The sequence below is a fragment of the Mytilus californianus genome, unplaced genomic scaffold (genome assembly GCF_021869535.1).
Source record: "Mytilus californianus isolate M0D057914Y unplaced genomic scaffold, xbMytCali1.0.p SCAF_19, whole genome shotgun sequence".
In the NCBI taxonomy this organism is placed as follows: domain Eukaryota; kingdom Metazoa; phylum Mollusca; class Bivalvia; order Mytilida; family Mytilidae; genus Mytilus; species Mytilus californianus.
The window spans coordinates 12,027,655-12,043,207 of record NW_026262667.1 but is presented as its reverse complement, the minus strand read 5'-3'; the positions used below and the strand labels follow the sequence as shown (position 1 = coordinate 12,043,207).

The 15,553-nt window shown below is 33.0% G+C and overlaps 1 protein-coding gene and 1 long non-coding RNA gene across 3 annotated transcripts in view; one reads left to right on the top strand and one right to left on the bottom strand.

Moving 5' to 3' along the window:
* The window catches only part of LOC127726948 (helicase ARIP4-like), a 36,479-nt gene that overhangs the window by 14,232 nt on the left and 6,694 nt on the right, over positions 1-15,553 (bottom strand). For both annotated transcript variants that reach the window (XM_052234320.1, XM_052234321.1), the window contains exons 5-13: positions 13,190-13,416; positions 12,405-12,738; positions 11,705-11,875; positions 9,011-9,125; positions 7,648-7,875; positions 7,238-7,415; positions 6,488-6,679; positions 1,050-1,168; positions 414-517 (exon numbers count right to left, since the gene is read on the bottom strand). In XM_052234320.1, the coding sequence (XP_052090280.1) occupies positions 414-517; positions 1,050-1,168; positions 6,488-6,679; positions 7,238-7,415; positions 7,648-7,875; positions 9,011-9,125; positions 11,705-11,875; positions 12,405-12,738; positions 13,190-13,416 (1,668 nt within the window). The remainder of the gene's footprint in view (positions 1-413; positions 518-1,049; positions 1,169-6,487; positions 6,680-7,237; positions 7,416-7,647; positions 7,876-9,010; positions 9,126-11,704; positions 11,876-12,404; positions 12,739-13,189; positions 13,417-15,553) is intronic.
* LOC127726955 (uncharacterized) lies at positions 1,465-15,156 on the top strand. The gene is made up of 2 exons (XR_007993729.1): positions 1,465-1,605; positions 14,435-15,156. It is a non-coding gene; the product is annotated as an uncharacterized LOC127726955 (long non-coding RNA).

Genomic DNA, 15,553 nt, shown 5'->3' with positions numbered 1-15,553 from the left:
ATAACTCTTGTTTTTAGACCAATACTCGTCCATAATACTCACTGAAATAACTCTTGTTTTTAGACCAATACTCGTCCATGAATACTCACTGAAATAACTCTTGTTTTTAGACCAATACTCGTCCATGAATACTCACTGAAATAACTCTTGTTTTTAGACCAATACTCGTCCATGAATACTCACTGAAATAACTCTTGTTTTTAGACCAATACTAGTCCATGAATACTCACTGAAATAACTCTTGTTTTTAGACCAATACTCGTCCATAATACTCACTGAAATAACTCTTGTTTTTAGACCAATACTCGTCCATAATACTCACTGAAATAACTCTCGTTTTAGACCAATACTTGTCCATAATACTCACTGAAATAACTCTTGTTTTTAGACCAATACTCGTCCATAATACTCACTGAAATAGCTCTTGTTTTTAGACCAATACTCATCCATTTCTGGTCTAGGTACCTTCATTTTTGACAACAGCTCTTCAAGTAAACTTAATGTGTACAAACTTTGACTGTAGAAAAAAAAATATAAACAATAGTTCAAAATGTCCATTTCAACTGAACTATCTACTATCCATACTTGTTATTAGAAAATAGTTTGAATTGTGGAAAAATTCAAGCAGGAGTGACTAGCATGAAAATGGAAAAAAGTATTAAATAAGATCATCAGCTCATAGTTTGCCATCATATAGTTATTTTCCAATGTATATGAATACCTTACATATTTTTTAAGCCAGTTTAATATTTGAACAATTTTTCACTGAATAGCGATTTATTCCTGGAATCAAACTTCTGAATGTTTGCAATTTTTTTGTTTCCTGTTGGAAAATGCAACCATTTTTTTAATCCACTGCACCACTTCAGTAACTGTCTCCTTTGAATCAATAGTACCATAACATAATAGTTTTTGCTTACTGTAAATTCAAAAATTACTGCAAAAATGAAACAAGAGGAACATCCCAATAGTTAAAAGTCCCTTTTTTATGTTCTTAATACATTTTTAATATTCTACTAAGTACTAATCTTTACCTGATGAATACTAACCTAAATATCAACAATTTGTCTCCGACAGCAAGCGTTTCATTGATCAGTTCAAACAACAGCATCATTTTCCCTCCCATCTCTAACTGACCTGGTGTATAATTTTTCAGTAATTTCTCTGCCTATGTAAATAATAAATGAATGCACTATGAAATAATATCTTTTCTGAACTATATATAGCAAATATTTATAAAAAATTTCTTCAAAATACAAATTTCCAATAGATTTGTATATAGTATCTGTTAAAACTATAAAATCAAATATCCAAAAAAAATCAATTTTCCTCAATCCACAAAATCTTGACAAGTAATATAAATGAATCTAAAGTAGGAGTTGTAATTCATATAACATATTATCTTTAATTACAATTTTTAAATTGGATTGAGTCAAACAGACTTCTTAATGTGTTATTACAACAGATAATAAAATGCTCCGCAGGGCGCAGCTTGATACGACCGCAGAGGTCGAACCCTGAACAGTTGGGGCAAGTATGGACACAACATTCAAGCTTGATACAGCTTTGCATTTGGATTGTGATTAAATATTTGACACATCATAGGTTTCTGACACAGAATGAATGTGGTCTAAGAACTTAAAATTTTAAATTGGACATTCACCTATTATGGTCCAATATCCAAAATCTAAATACATGGTTAGATTCAGCATATCAAAGAACCCCAAGAATTCAATTTTTGATGAAATCAAACAAAGTTTAATTTTGGACCCTTTTGACCTCAATGTGGACAAAGTTGATAACAGGGCCCAAAAATCAATAAAATGCTTCGCTGGGCGCAGCTTGATACGACCGCAGAGGTCGAGCCCTGAACAGTTGGGGCAAGTATGGACACAACATTCAAGCTTGATACAGCTCTGAATTTGGATTGTGATTAAATATTTGACACAGCATAGGTTTCTGACACAGAAAGAATGTGGTCTAATAACTTCAATTTTTTTTTTAATTTACCTATTATGGTCCAATATCCAAAATCAAAATACATGGTTAGATTCAGCATATCAAAGTACCCCAAGAATTCAATTTTTGTTAAAATCAAACTAAGTTTAATTTTGGACCCTTTGGACCTTAATGTAGACCAATTTAAAAAACGGGACCCAAAATTAAAAATCTAAAAACACGGTTAGATTTGGCATATCAAAGAACCCCAATAATTCAATTTTTGATGAAATCAAACAAAGTTTAATTTTGGACCCTTTTGACCTCAATATGAACCAATTTGATAGCGGGCCCACAAATAAAAAATCTATATACATGGTAAGATTCAGCATATCAAAGAACCCCATATATTCAATTTTTGTTGAAATCAAACAAAGTTTAATTTTGGACCAACTTGAAAACTGGGCCACAAATAAAAAATCTAAATACATGGTAAGATTCAGCATATCAAAGAACCCCATATATTCAATTTTTGCTGAAATCAAACAAAGTTTAATTTTGGACCCCAGTTTGGACCAACTTGAAAACTGGGCCAAAAATCTAAATACATGTTTAGATTCAGCATATCAAAGAACCCCATATATTCAATTTTTGTTGAAATCAAACAAAGTTTTATTTTGGACCCCAACTTGGACCAACTTGAAAACTGGGCCCATAATCAAAAATCTAAACACATGTTTAGATTCAGCATATCAAAGAACCCCAAGAATTCAATTTTTGTTAAAATCAAACAAAGTTTTATTTTGGACCCAACTTGGACCAACTTGAAAACCGGGCCCATAATCAAAAATCTAAACACATGTTTAGATTCAGCATATCAAAGAACCCCAAGAATTCAATTTTTGTTAAAATCAAACAAAGTTTAATTTTGGACCCTTTGGACCTTAATGTAGACCAATTTGAAAACTGGATCCAAAATTAAAAATCTAAATACACGGTTAGATTCGGCATAACAAATAAATAAATGTGGTCAAAGATTTTACAAATCTAATGCGCCATACTGTTCAATTAAAGATTACTTCTTGAAATTTTTCAATATTTGAAATTTGAAAAAAAAATAATATTTGAAGGATAATTCTTTTTAATTTCTGAAATCTGAAATGAGAAAAAATTGACCCCCCACAATTTCTTTTTACCCCCCCCCCCCCCTTTTTTTCCCCAAACCATAATTACCCATTTAAATTTACCATAATGCTAACTTAATCTATTTTATAATAGAATTTAAAATATAGTGTCAAATCTTTCATATGGATTTTTTTGTAAAAAAAAAAGATGCAACATTTGCAGATATTTTTACTGGTCTTCCTTTATAAATATGCATTTCTTTAAACATAATTTAAAAGCAGTGTAAGGGAAGTAACCAAAACATTGTATTTGGATTACCTTTCTTACACTGTTTTAAATTATCTTAATTGTTCATTAACCATTACTTTATACATAATTTAAAAGCAGTGTAAGGGAGATAATTTCAATGATGTATTTGATTTATCTCCCTTACACTGCTTTAAATTATGTTTTGTACTAAAGTATTTGTCCATTAACCAGGACAACCTTGTTTTTCCCCCTTTTTTGCCCCTAATTCTTAAACGGTTTGAGCCATAACCCCCCAAAGCAAATCCTAACCATCCCTTTGTGGTATGGAAACTTGTAGTATAATTTCAGAGAGATCCATACACCGTTCCACAGTTATTGTCTGGAAACTAGAAAAGCTTATTTTTGGCCCCTTTTTGGCCCCTAATTCCTTAACTGTTGGTACCATAACCCCCAAAATCAATCCCCACCTTCCTTTTGTTGTATTGAACCTTATGGTGAAATTTCATAGAGATCCATTCACTTAAACTAAAGTTAGAGTGCGAAAACTAATGTGTATTCGGACGACGACGCCGGACGACGACGACGACACCAACGTCATACCAATATACGACCACAAAAATTTTTTTGCGGTCGTATAAAAATCTAAATACATGGTTAGATTCAGCATATCAAAGAACCCCGTATGTTCAATTTTTGTTGAAATCAAACAAAGTTTAATTTTGGACCCCGATTTGGACCAACTTGAAAACTGGGCCCATAATCAAAAATCTAAATACATGTTTAGATTCAGCATATCAAAGAACCCTAAGAATTCAATTTTTGTTAAAATCAAACTAAGTTTAATTTTGGACCCTTTGGACCTTAATGTAGACCAATTTGAAAACAGAACCAAAAATTAAGAATCTAAATACACGGTTAGATTGGCATATCAAAGAACCCCAATAATTCAATTTTTGATGAAATCAAACAAAGTTTAATTTTGGACCCTTTGGACCTCAATGTGGACCAATTTTAAAACGGGGCCCAAAATACAAAAACTAAATACACGGTTAGATTCAGCATATTAAAGAACCCCAAGAATTCAAGAATAAAACCCCATTGAAATTGGTCAAGAAATAAGCAATTTATACGAAGTATCTTCTTTTGCACAATACTGTGCAATTAAATATTTCTTGCTATTGCGCAATACTGTACAATTGACAATTTCTTGCTATTGCGCAATATTGTGCTATTGGATATTTCTTGCTATTGTGCAATACTGTGCAATTGAAGATTTCTTGCTATTGCGCAATACTGTGCAATTGAAGATTTCTTGCTATTGTGCAATACTGTGCAATTGAAAATTTCTTGCTATTGCACAATACTTATTATATAATAATTTACACATCCTGTTTGGTGTGTATCTCCTATCATATCATTATTATTTGCTTTTAAATATAAATCAGAAATAACCAACTTAAAATGGAAAATTTTAAAAGAAAAAAAAAAGGAAAAAAAAAAAAATCCCCCCCCCCCAAATTTTTTGAACCCCCTTATGATTCATCACCCCCAAACTCAATCCCAGCCTTCCCTTTGTGGTATGGTACCTTGCAGTACAATTTCAGAGAGATCCATACACTTGAACACAAGTTATTGTCTGGAAACTAGAAAAATGTGTTTTTTGGCCCCTTTTTGGCCCCCAATTCCTAAACGTTTAGGGCAATTACCCCCAAACTCAAACCCAGCTTTCCCTTTGTGATATGGAACCTTGTAGTACAATTTCAGAAAGATCCATACACTTACACACAAGTTATTGTCCTGAAACAAGAAAAATGCTTGTTTTTTGCCCCTTTTTGGCCCCTAATTCCTAAAATATAAAGGCAATTACCCCCATCATCAATCCCAGCCTTCCCTTTGTGGTATGGTACCTTGCAGTACAATTTCAGAGAGATCCATACACTTGAACACAAGTTATTGTCTGGAAACTAGAAAAATGTGTTTTTTTGGCCCCTTTTTGGCCAATTCCTAAACGTTTCGGCAATTACCCCCAAACTCAATTCCAGCTTTCCCTTTGTGATATGGAACCTTGTAGTACAATTTCAGAAAGATCCATACACTTACACACAAGTTATTGTCATGAAACTAGAAAAATGCTTGTTTTTTGCCCCTTTTTTGGCCCCTAATTCCTAAAATTTTGAGGCAACTACCCCCAAAATCAATACCAGCATTCCTTTTGTGATATGGAACCTTGTGGTACAATGTCAGAGAGATCCATACACTTACACACAAGTTATGTCTGGAAGTTACAAAAATGCTTATTTTTGGCCCCTTTTTCCTTTAATGTTGGTACCATAACCCCCAAAATCAATCCCAACCTTCCTTTTGTGGTATTGAACCTTGTGGTAAAATTTCATAGAGATCCATTCACTTAAACTAAAGTTAGAGTGCGAAAACCAATGTGTCTTCGGACGACGACGACAACGCCAACGTCATACCAATAAACGACCACAAAATTTTTTTTGCGGTCGTATAAAAAAGATATGATCATTCAGTTTTACCATTGTACAGCAATCCTTGTTTGTCTTAACTGTAATATATACCCCGGTATATATATGTCAGAATAAAAAAAAAGAATGTGTCCATAGTACATTGATGCCCCACTTGCACTATCATTTTCTATGTTCAGTGGACCGTGAAATTGGGGTCAAAACTCTAATTTGGCATTACAATTAGAAAGATCATATCATAGGGAACATGTGTACTAAGTTTCAAGTTGATTGGACTTCAACTTCATCATAAACTACCTTGATCAAAAACTTTAACCTGAAGTGGGACAGACGGACGGACGAACGGACACACAGACCATAACATAATGCCCCTACTACTATCGTAGGTGGGGCATAAAAAGAAATTTGGGGTATACTTCATTGAAACAGCAACCAAATGAATATTCAGAGCAAGCTGGGAAGTTATCTTTCATAGCGCAAAATCCAAAACAGAAAATATTTAGCATGTATTCTTTCAATTAAACAAGATAAAAAACTTTAAGAAATGTACAATGTTTACTTTGTATACAAATTTTGGTAGATTGCATAACAATATGTAAATCATAGAAATGACAAATCCAAAAATTTACATTACCATCAACATTTTTTTCTCTAAAATCACTTAGTTTTTTAAATAAAAAAGTATGTACCCATTCATAAGTAATAGCTTGGTCACTTTTCTTGTCCATGAACGGTGAGATACCAGCTGGACTACCTGTTGCACCTTGTTTCTTCTTTTTCTTGACACCAGATGAATCAGTTTCAATGTCAAGGTCATTATCCTCTAAATCAATCTTTTTCTGTCTTACTATTTTGTACAAGATATCTGGATGGTTCCAAATCTAGTATATAAACATTAAACATAAAGTTTGACATTAATCTTGGGTAATAATATCTCATACAAAAGTATCTTAGGGTAATGATATTACATAAAAATGTATCAGCACAAACATTCCATTGAATTTAAGAATTCTTTTCATTAGTTTTCCCCCAATATTTTGTGAACAAGTTTAATTCTGTATCAGACATCTATTGTTTTTATAACGTCATTGATTACACAAAATAATTTAGCCCCAATATAGCCTTTTTGTTAAAGCTGTGTAAAGCAAACATCAATCAATCAATAAAAATATTTATCAAAGACTCAAATGGCAGGGTTGAACATAATGTTACTGAAACGACAGAGAATGCTCTATACAGCACATCTAAATATTTAAAAAATTAATAAGTTTCCAAATCTAAAAAAATAAGTAAAAATTTCTCAAACAATTCCATAATAGCAGGTGCACGTGAACATTTGTACAATCTTCCTGTGAAGTTCCAGGGATCTGGTACAAAACTGTAGGAGTTGATTACACAAGTTATGTACCCTTATATTTTATACTCCCCTTTTTCCTTACCTTACAACAGACAGAGAAAGCTTTGATAGGATTGGTTGTTGCCCAAGTATTAAGACTTGTCTCTGCTAAGTTGTCCATGAATTCTTTGTAAAGCATCTTTTGTATTTGAGACATAGTTATCAAGATGATGAATTCTTGTTTTGGAGGTAGAGCTGCTTGTAAAACTGTATGTCCTCTCCTGTAATTAAACACAAGATATTTTATTTTAGAATTGATAACCCCTTTCTAAACAGTTCTCTCCTGAAAATCCTTTAGGGTCTACCATTAGAAAAGGTCTTGAAAAGGAAACGTGGTAAATTTATTTTGTAATTCTAATGCAAATCATTAAAGGATGACTGTCTTGCTCACCATCCTTATGTTCACATTGTTCTATTTTCTTCTCAAACATTATAAAGAAGGCAATTTCTCACCTTTGTACAAAACCCTCTAACAGACTATGTAACACATGGGCCCTGTATCTCATCAGCTTGGTGTCTGCTTCAGTACTATCAGCACACTGTCCATTCATAATAGGTCTTTCAAACATATTACAGAATTCTGTTTTGTTGCCGAGGTAATTAGGTCGTACAAAGTCCACCATACACCAGTATTCTATCAGATTGTTTTGTAATGGATAGCCTGTTAGTACAACTCTTCTCCTGTAATAGTATTCATATAACTGAGGTCAGTATTCATACGACTGAGGTCAAATACATGTTATAGATACAATGTATGTTGAAATGGCTTTAACAACTAAGTAGTCTAATTGCTTTACCAAATCAGTAGTCTAATTGTTTTACACTTGTCATTTTTGGGCCCTTTATAGCTTGCTGTTAGGTGTGAGCCAAGGCTCCGTGTTGAAGACCGTACTTTGACCTATAATTGTTTACTTTATACACATTGTGACTTGGATGGAGAGTTGTCTCATTGGCACCTCATACCACAACTTCTTATTTCTCTTGAAAGGACTAATGAAAATATTGGAACACTTTATGGAAATTAATATCACCTCAATTAGAGTTTTTTTTTATGCTGGGGCATAAAAAACCAACAATCAATCAATAGAAACAATCATTCATTAAATTAATCAATAGTTTTCATCTTGGTTTATTTGATCAAGGCATTTAAGTTTTGATTAACATAAGTGTGCCTGATAAAATATAATATTCAATTATGTTCATTTTGTTGTTATCATTTCTTCACAATATAATATTTCATGTAAAACTGATGAAATATGATGGGTGCCACTCGTGAAGCAGGAATTGTTTTTCCTTCCAGAGTTTATAAAGCCACTTTAAATTATCAGTTGGTTCCTGTTGCTAAATGTTTAGTTTTCTGAGAACTCTTTTATGAACTGTTTCTCTTTCTTAAGAAACTTTGAGTTCTGGTCATTCTTTGACTTTTGGTTTCAATTGGCCCTTGGTATCTTTTCTTCTATTTTTTACTGTTTCATTAATTCACATTATATTGATAAAGAATAATAATCTTTGCATATGGTGATATTTTAATGGCATGATTTTTTTAGTTTACCGTGTTCAAATGGTTGAAAGCAAATGAGATATTCCAGCCTGATTTTTGCACATGGTGATATTTTAAAAGCATCATTTTTTTTAAACCATGTTCTAATTGTTGAAAGCGACTAAGATATTCCAGCCTGATTTTTGTATATGGTGATATTTTCAACATAACTTTTTTTAGTTTACCTTGTTTTATTTGTTTTAAGAAACTGTGATATTCAAGCATGATCTTTGTATATACGGTGATATTTTAAAGCAGGATTTTTTTTCTTTTTACCTTGTTCTAATTGTTTTAAGAGACTGAGATATTCCAGCATGACTGTTTTTGATCCTATGTCCTTCGTCACATACAACCATGTCAGGTCCTGGATTCTGTAAAGCTTCATGAACATCTATGAACAGAAATACAATTCAGTTAACAAGTACTGAGCAACAAAAACAATATTAATAAAACAGACTTAATTTTGCAACAAAAATAAATAGAGCAGAGCTCACAACTGCACACCCTTTAATGCCTTTAATCAATAAGAGATTAAAAAGGGGACAAATTAAAATTTCCTGCTCACTTAATATTTTTTTGGAAAAAAATTACTGTTCCACTGAGATGCAGTCTGACAGAAGTTTCCAGTGTTCTAGCTACAAAGTTTGAACAGGGTGCAGTGCCTGCCCTTTTTTATTGATGCCTGTGTCTTTTTTCTGCCGTTTCTCGGGTGCCCTGCCGTTTTTTTATCGCGAAATTTGCTTTTTCTCGGATGAGTTTTGTCAAAATGTTCGCTGCCATTTTTCTTCCTTGTTGACAATGCATAACGCGCCACCTATAAATTATTAGCATAAAAAGTGTTTTTACCTTGACTATCAATCCGTTTCGTGATTAGAATTAAACTGAGAACTTAATTAAGTACAAATAAATTTTAAATCATTATTTTCACAATGCCGACTCGAGATAGACGCTAAGATTGACTGAGCTCTATCCAAAAATTTTGAAACTTATGAGTGTGGCAGCAGTTTTGCCACTGAGCACAGCTGAGGTTGAGAGAGTGTTTTCTCAAGTAAAGCTGATCATATGTGATCATAGAAATGAAGCAATCAACACTTGAGAACTTGCTACATATCAAAATTAACTGTCATAATGACATGTTCTGTTCAATTTTAGACAATGTTGTAACAAAGTTTTTTAAAGTCAAACAGAGAAGACTGTGCCAAAAGTATTGAATTTTATTACTCCATTTTAACTGAAACTTGATTTTACCATAGTGCCTGAGTTATATAGAGTATTTTGTTTGTAATGTTATGTACATATGTATTTTATGATATATGCTAATAAATTATGAGGCTTAAATAATTGCCCTTTTTTCAATGACATTTACGCGTAAAATTGCCCTTTTTCTTACTAGCACCCTGCCTTTTTCAAATCCTGGCTAGAACACTGGTTTCAGAAGAATTACAGAAACAAAAATGCCAACCCCTTTTGCAGATTTTGTGCTGCGGGGGAAAGCCCCAAAACGTTTTAGATAAAAAACTAGAGGCTCAAAAGAGCCTGTGTCGCTCACCTTGGTCTATGTGCATATTAAACAAAGGACACAGATGGATTCATGACAAAATTGTGTTTTGGTGATGGTGATGTGTTTGTAGATCTTACTTTACTGAACATTTTTGCTGCTTACAATTATCTCTATCTATAATGAACTTGGCCCAGTAGTTACAGTGGAAAATATTTTGTAAAAATTTACAAAAATTTACAAAATTTATGAAAATTGTAAAAAATTGACTATAAAGGGCAATAACTCCTTAAGGGGTCAATTGATAATTTTGGTCATGTTGACTTATTTGTAGATCTTACTTTGCTGTACATTATTGCTGTTTACAGTTTATCTCTATCTATAATAATATTCAAGATAATAACCAAAAGCTGCAAAATTTTCTTAAAATTACCAATTCAGGGGCAGCAACCCAACAACGTGTTGCCTGATTGGTCTGAAAATTTCAGGGCAGATAGATCTTGACCTAATGAACAATTTTATCCCGTCAGATTTGCTCTAAAGTCTTTGGTTTCAGAGATATGAGCCAAAAACTGCCTTTTTCCCTATGTACTATTTTTTAGCCATGTCGGCCATCTTGTTTCGTGGGCGGGATCATCGGACACATTTTTTAAACTAGATACCCTAATGATGATTGTGGACAAGTTTGGTTAAATTTGTCTTAGTAGTTTCAGAGGAGAAGATTTTTGTAAAAGATTACAAAAATTTACGAAAAATGGTTAAAAATTGACTATAAAGGGCAATAACTCCTTAAAGGGTCAACTGACCATTTTGGTCATGTTGACTTATTTGTAGATCTTACTTTGCTGAACATTATTGCTGTTTACAGTTTACCTCTATCTATAATAATATTCAAGATAATAACCAAAAACGCAAAATTCCCTTAAAATTACCAATTCAGGGGCAGCAACCCAACAACGGGTTGTCAGATTCATCTGAAAAATTCAGGGCAGATAGATCTTGACCTGATAAACAATTATACCCCATGTCAGATTTGCTCTAAATGCTTTGGTTTCAGAGATATAAGCCAAAATCTACATTTTACCCCTATGTTCTATTTTTAGCCATAGCGGCCATCTTGGTTGGTTGGCCAGGTCACCGGACACATTTTTCAAACTAGATACCCCAATGATGATTGTGGCCAAGTTTGGTTTAATTTGGCCATGTAGTTTCAGAGAAGATTTTTGTAAAAGTTAACGACGACGGACGACGGCGACGGACGACAAACGCCAAGTGATGAGAAAAGCTCACTTGCCCCTTTGGGCCAGGTGAGCTAATTAAACATGCAACGAAAAATGTCATTATGATGGATTTTGCAAAATTATTCATAAAAATTTCATTGTCACCAATTTTTTTTTTAATCAATGTCTGTTTTGTAACACATGATCTTTTGTAAATTCTGTCATACTTAGAAATATAATAACGGGGCTTACCAACAAACAAATCTTTAGTTTTATCTTCTTCATCAACATCAATAATTGTCTCCCTTCCGGCTGCCTTCCTTCCTGGTTTCTTTGGCTGTGCTATATGACCTTTACGACTTGTCATCAGTCGATACATCTCATAACCCATCAACAACACTCCTCCTGTTTTGTGCCATTCAACTAGAAAAATAAAACTTTAGAAATTACACTAAAATACAGATTTTACCATACACCAATGTTCTTATCTATTTTACTGAATATCTATCAAGTACAGCATCTCCCTTTAGTGACAAAATTGTATTTCAATTACTCTCAATACTTTCATGACATTAGCTATATTGATCAACTATAACATGACCAAACTGATGTATTTCAATTACTCTCAAGCTTCTCTTTTACATGTACTTTCATTACATCAGCTCTATTTTAGAACTCTCACAAGGTCTAACTGAATGAATTTTCATATCTATGTGTTTATTTGTTTTTTATCTTTTAAACTTTGATAGCTATCCAGTGTTTAAAATCATGAAGTTCACAATATTTGCCCATCACTTGTAAAGAAAAAATCTTTATTAAGTCTTGTCTTTTATCACTAAGGCTTTTCAATAATATACATATTTTTTTCATGAGGATTGTGATGAATGCACAAAAATCTGAGGAATTAAAGACACATAATAAAACTTGGTGAAATTAGGAAATTTATAATTACCTATGACCTTAGCCCTGGAATATGGTGTCTTGTAGTTATCATTGAGAATATAAACTTTGAAGTTTCTTAACTGCACATCTGGATATCCCTCTGGTACAGATTCCGGACACCACATGTTGATTTCAGCCATCCAATTTTGTAAAGTGTTTATTGGTACAATAAGTAATACAGATTTGGCTGCTGTATGTCGCAGTAAAACATCAATGAGAGCTATCATCTGAATGGTTTTACCAAGACCCATACTGTGTGCCAGGATACAACCAAAACCGGGACTACTTTTAAATCTGGACAGAGATTCAATCAGATTGTCATACAGAAATCTAACACCACCAATCTGAAATAAAGGACTCAGGATTATAAAAAAATAAAATAAGAAAACAAAATGGTTAACACAGATATATGACATGTATGTGTTGCCTGTATAAACTTATCACAAACTTTAACAATTGTTTAAACTGCATATGCCAGAAACAGCACAGCTTAGTCTCACTTTTGAAACATTGAAAGAAAAAAGAAAGCTATGTGTGAACAAAAAATATATAACTTATCTTTATGCATATATTGAAATACAAATTTCCCATGAAATCTAGTTAAAAGTGAGGGAAATTATGAGAAATATTGCAGCTGCCTTGACAGTTGGAAATGCAAAAGAATTTAGTATAGTACACCAAATTGCTTTCTGACATTGTTTAAACAAGGAAAGATGATTCTGAAATTTTTTTTGTATATATCATAAATTGATTTCCTTCTCATTTAATATGGGAACAATTCAACATTTCTATTACCTGATGCCTTTTAATGTATTTTGCAATTTGTGGAACAAGAAAAATATCTTGTTCATCTGGTGGGTGACCAATATTGACCAATACTCTGCCTTGTTCATCTGGATGGTTCAATGAATCGTCAATATGACTACCGCTATTGTTCGGGTCTTCTGACTCGACAGAGTTGTCTTCCATGTCATTGGTAATCATTATATCATCTTCATCACTACTTATGTCTATCACATCACCTAAACATAAAACATAAACAATCACATCACCTAAACATAAAACATAAACAATCACATCACCTTAACATAAAACATAAACAATCACATCACCTAAACATAAAACATAAACTATCACATCACCTATTCATAAAACATAAACTATCACATCACCTATTCATAAAACATAAACTATCACATCACCTATTCATAAAACATAAACTATCACATCACCTATTCATAAAACATAAACTATCACATCACATAAACTATCTCATCCCCTAATTATAAATCATAAACTATCACATCAGACTAGGGAAAAATGATTGTTCGTTTCCCCTAACCTGACCGGGTCTACTTTAAACTGCCGGGTTGTTTTTTTTTTCTTTTCGACTGAACAAAAAAGAAAACAGCCATGTCTAGTTTCGATCCCGCATTGTTGACAAATACTTTTTCATATACGTTTCAGTTTTTTGTTTAGAAGCATAACAATGTCAAGGTAATTTTTTGCCGCCTTGATTACAAGATCACAGAAGCGCTTAACTTATCGGAAAGATAACAATGATTTAAAGCATTTCGCTCCCCTGTCATGCCTGTTGTCCAAAATGGCCAACTTGGCACCAAGCTCCAGTATTCTATCAAGATTGATTGCGTGGACACCAGTTCTTTATGTCATTAAAGTCACCTAATAAAATTGAGAATGGAAATGGGGAATATGTCAAAGAGGCAACAACCCGACCAAAGAGCAGACAACAGCGGAAGGCCACCAATGGGTCTTCAACGCAGCGAGAAAATCCCGCACCCGGAGGTGGTCCTCAGCTGGCCCTTAAATAAAATTGTGTACTAGTTCAGGGAAAATTGACGTCACACTAAACTCCAAAACATATAAATGAACTAAAATTAAAATAAAATGCTCCGCAGGGCGCAGCTTGATACGACCGCAGAGGTCGAACCCTGAACAGTTGGGGCAAGTATGGACACAACATTCAAGCTTGATACAGCTCTGAATTTGGATTGTGATTAAATATTTGACACAGCATAGGTTTCTGACACAGAATGAATGTGGTCTAAGAACTTAAAAATTTTAAATTGGACATTCACCTATTATGGTCCAATATCCAAAATCTAAATACATGGTTAGATTCAGCATATCAAAGAACCCCATATATTCAGTTTTTGTTGAAATCAAACAAAGTTTAATTTTGGACCCCGATTTGGACCAACTTGAAAACTGGGCCCATAATCAAAAATCTAAATACATGTTTAGATTCAGCATATCAAAGAACCCTAAAAATTCAATTTTTGTTAAAATCAAACTAAGTTTAATTTTGGACCCTTTGGACCTTAATGTAGACCAATTTGAAAACGGAAACAAAAATTAAGAATCTAAATACACGGTTAGATTCAGCATATCAAAGAACCCCAATAATTCAATTTTTGATGAAATCAAACAAAGTTAAATTTTGGACCCTTTGGACCTCAATGTGGACCAATTTAAAAACGGGGCCCAAAATCCAAAAACTTAATACACGGTTAGATTCAGCATATTAAAGAACCCCAAGAATTCAAGAATAAAACCCCATTGAAATTGATCAAGAAATAAGCAATTTATACGAAGTATCTTCTTTTGCACAATACTGTGCAATTGAATATTTCTTGCTATTGCGCAATACTGTACAATTGACAATTTCTTGCTATTGCGCAATATTGTGCTATTGGATATTTCTTGCTATTGCGCAATACTGAGCAATTGAAGATTTCTTGCTATTGCGCAATACTGTGCAATTGAAGATTTCTTGCTATTGTGCAATACTGTGCAATTGAAAATTTCTTGCTATTGCACAATACTTATTAGATAATAATTTACACATCCTGTTTGGTGTGTATCTCCTACCATATCATTATTATTTGCTTTTAAATATTAATCAGAAATAACCAACTTAAAATGGAAAATTTTAAAAGAAAAAAAAAAGGAAAAAAAGAAAAAAAAAGAAAAAAAAAAAATCCCCCCCAAATTTTTTGAACCCCCTTATGATTCATCACCCCCAAACTCAATCCCAGCCTTCCCTTTGTGGTATGGTACCTTGCAGTACAATTTCAGAGAGATCCATACACTTGAACACAAGTTATTGTCTGGAAACTAGAAAAATGCTTATTTTTG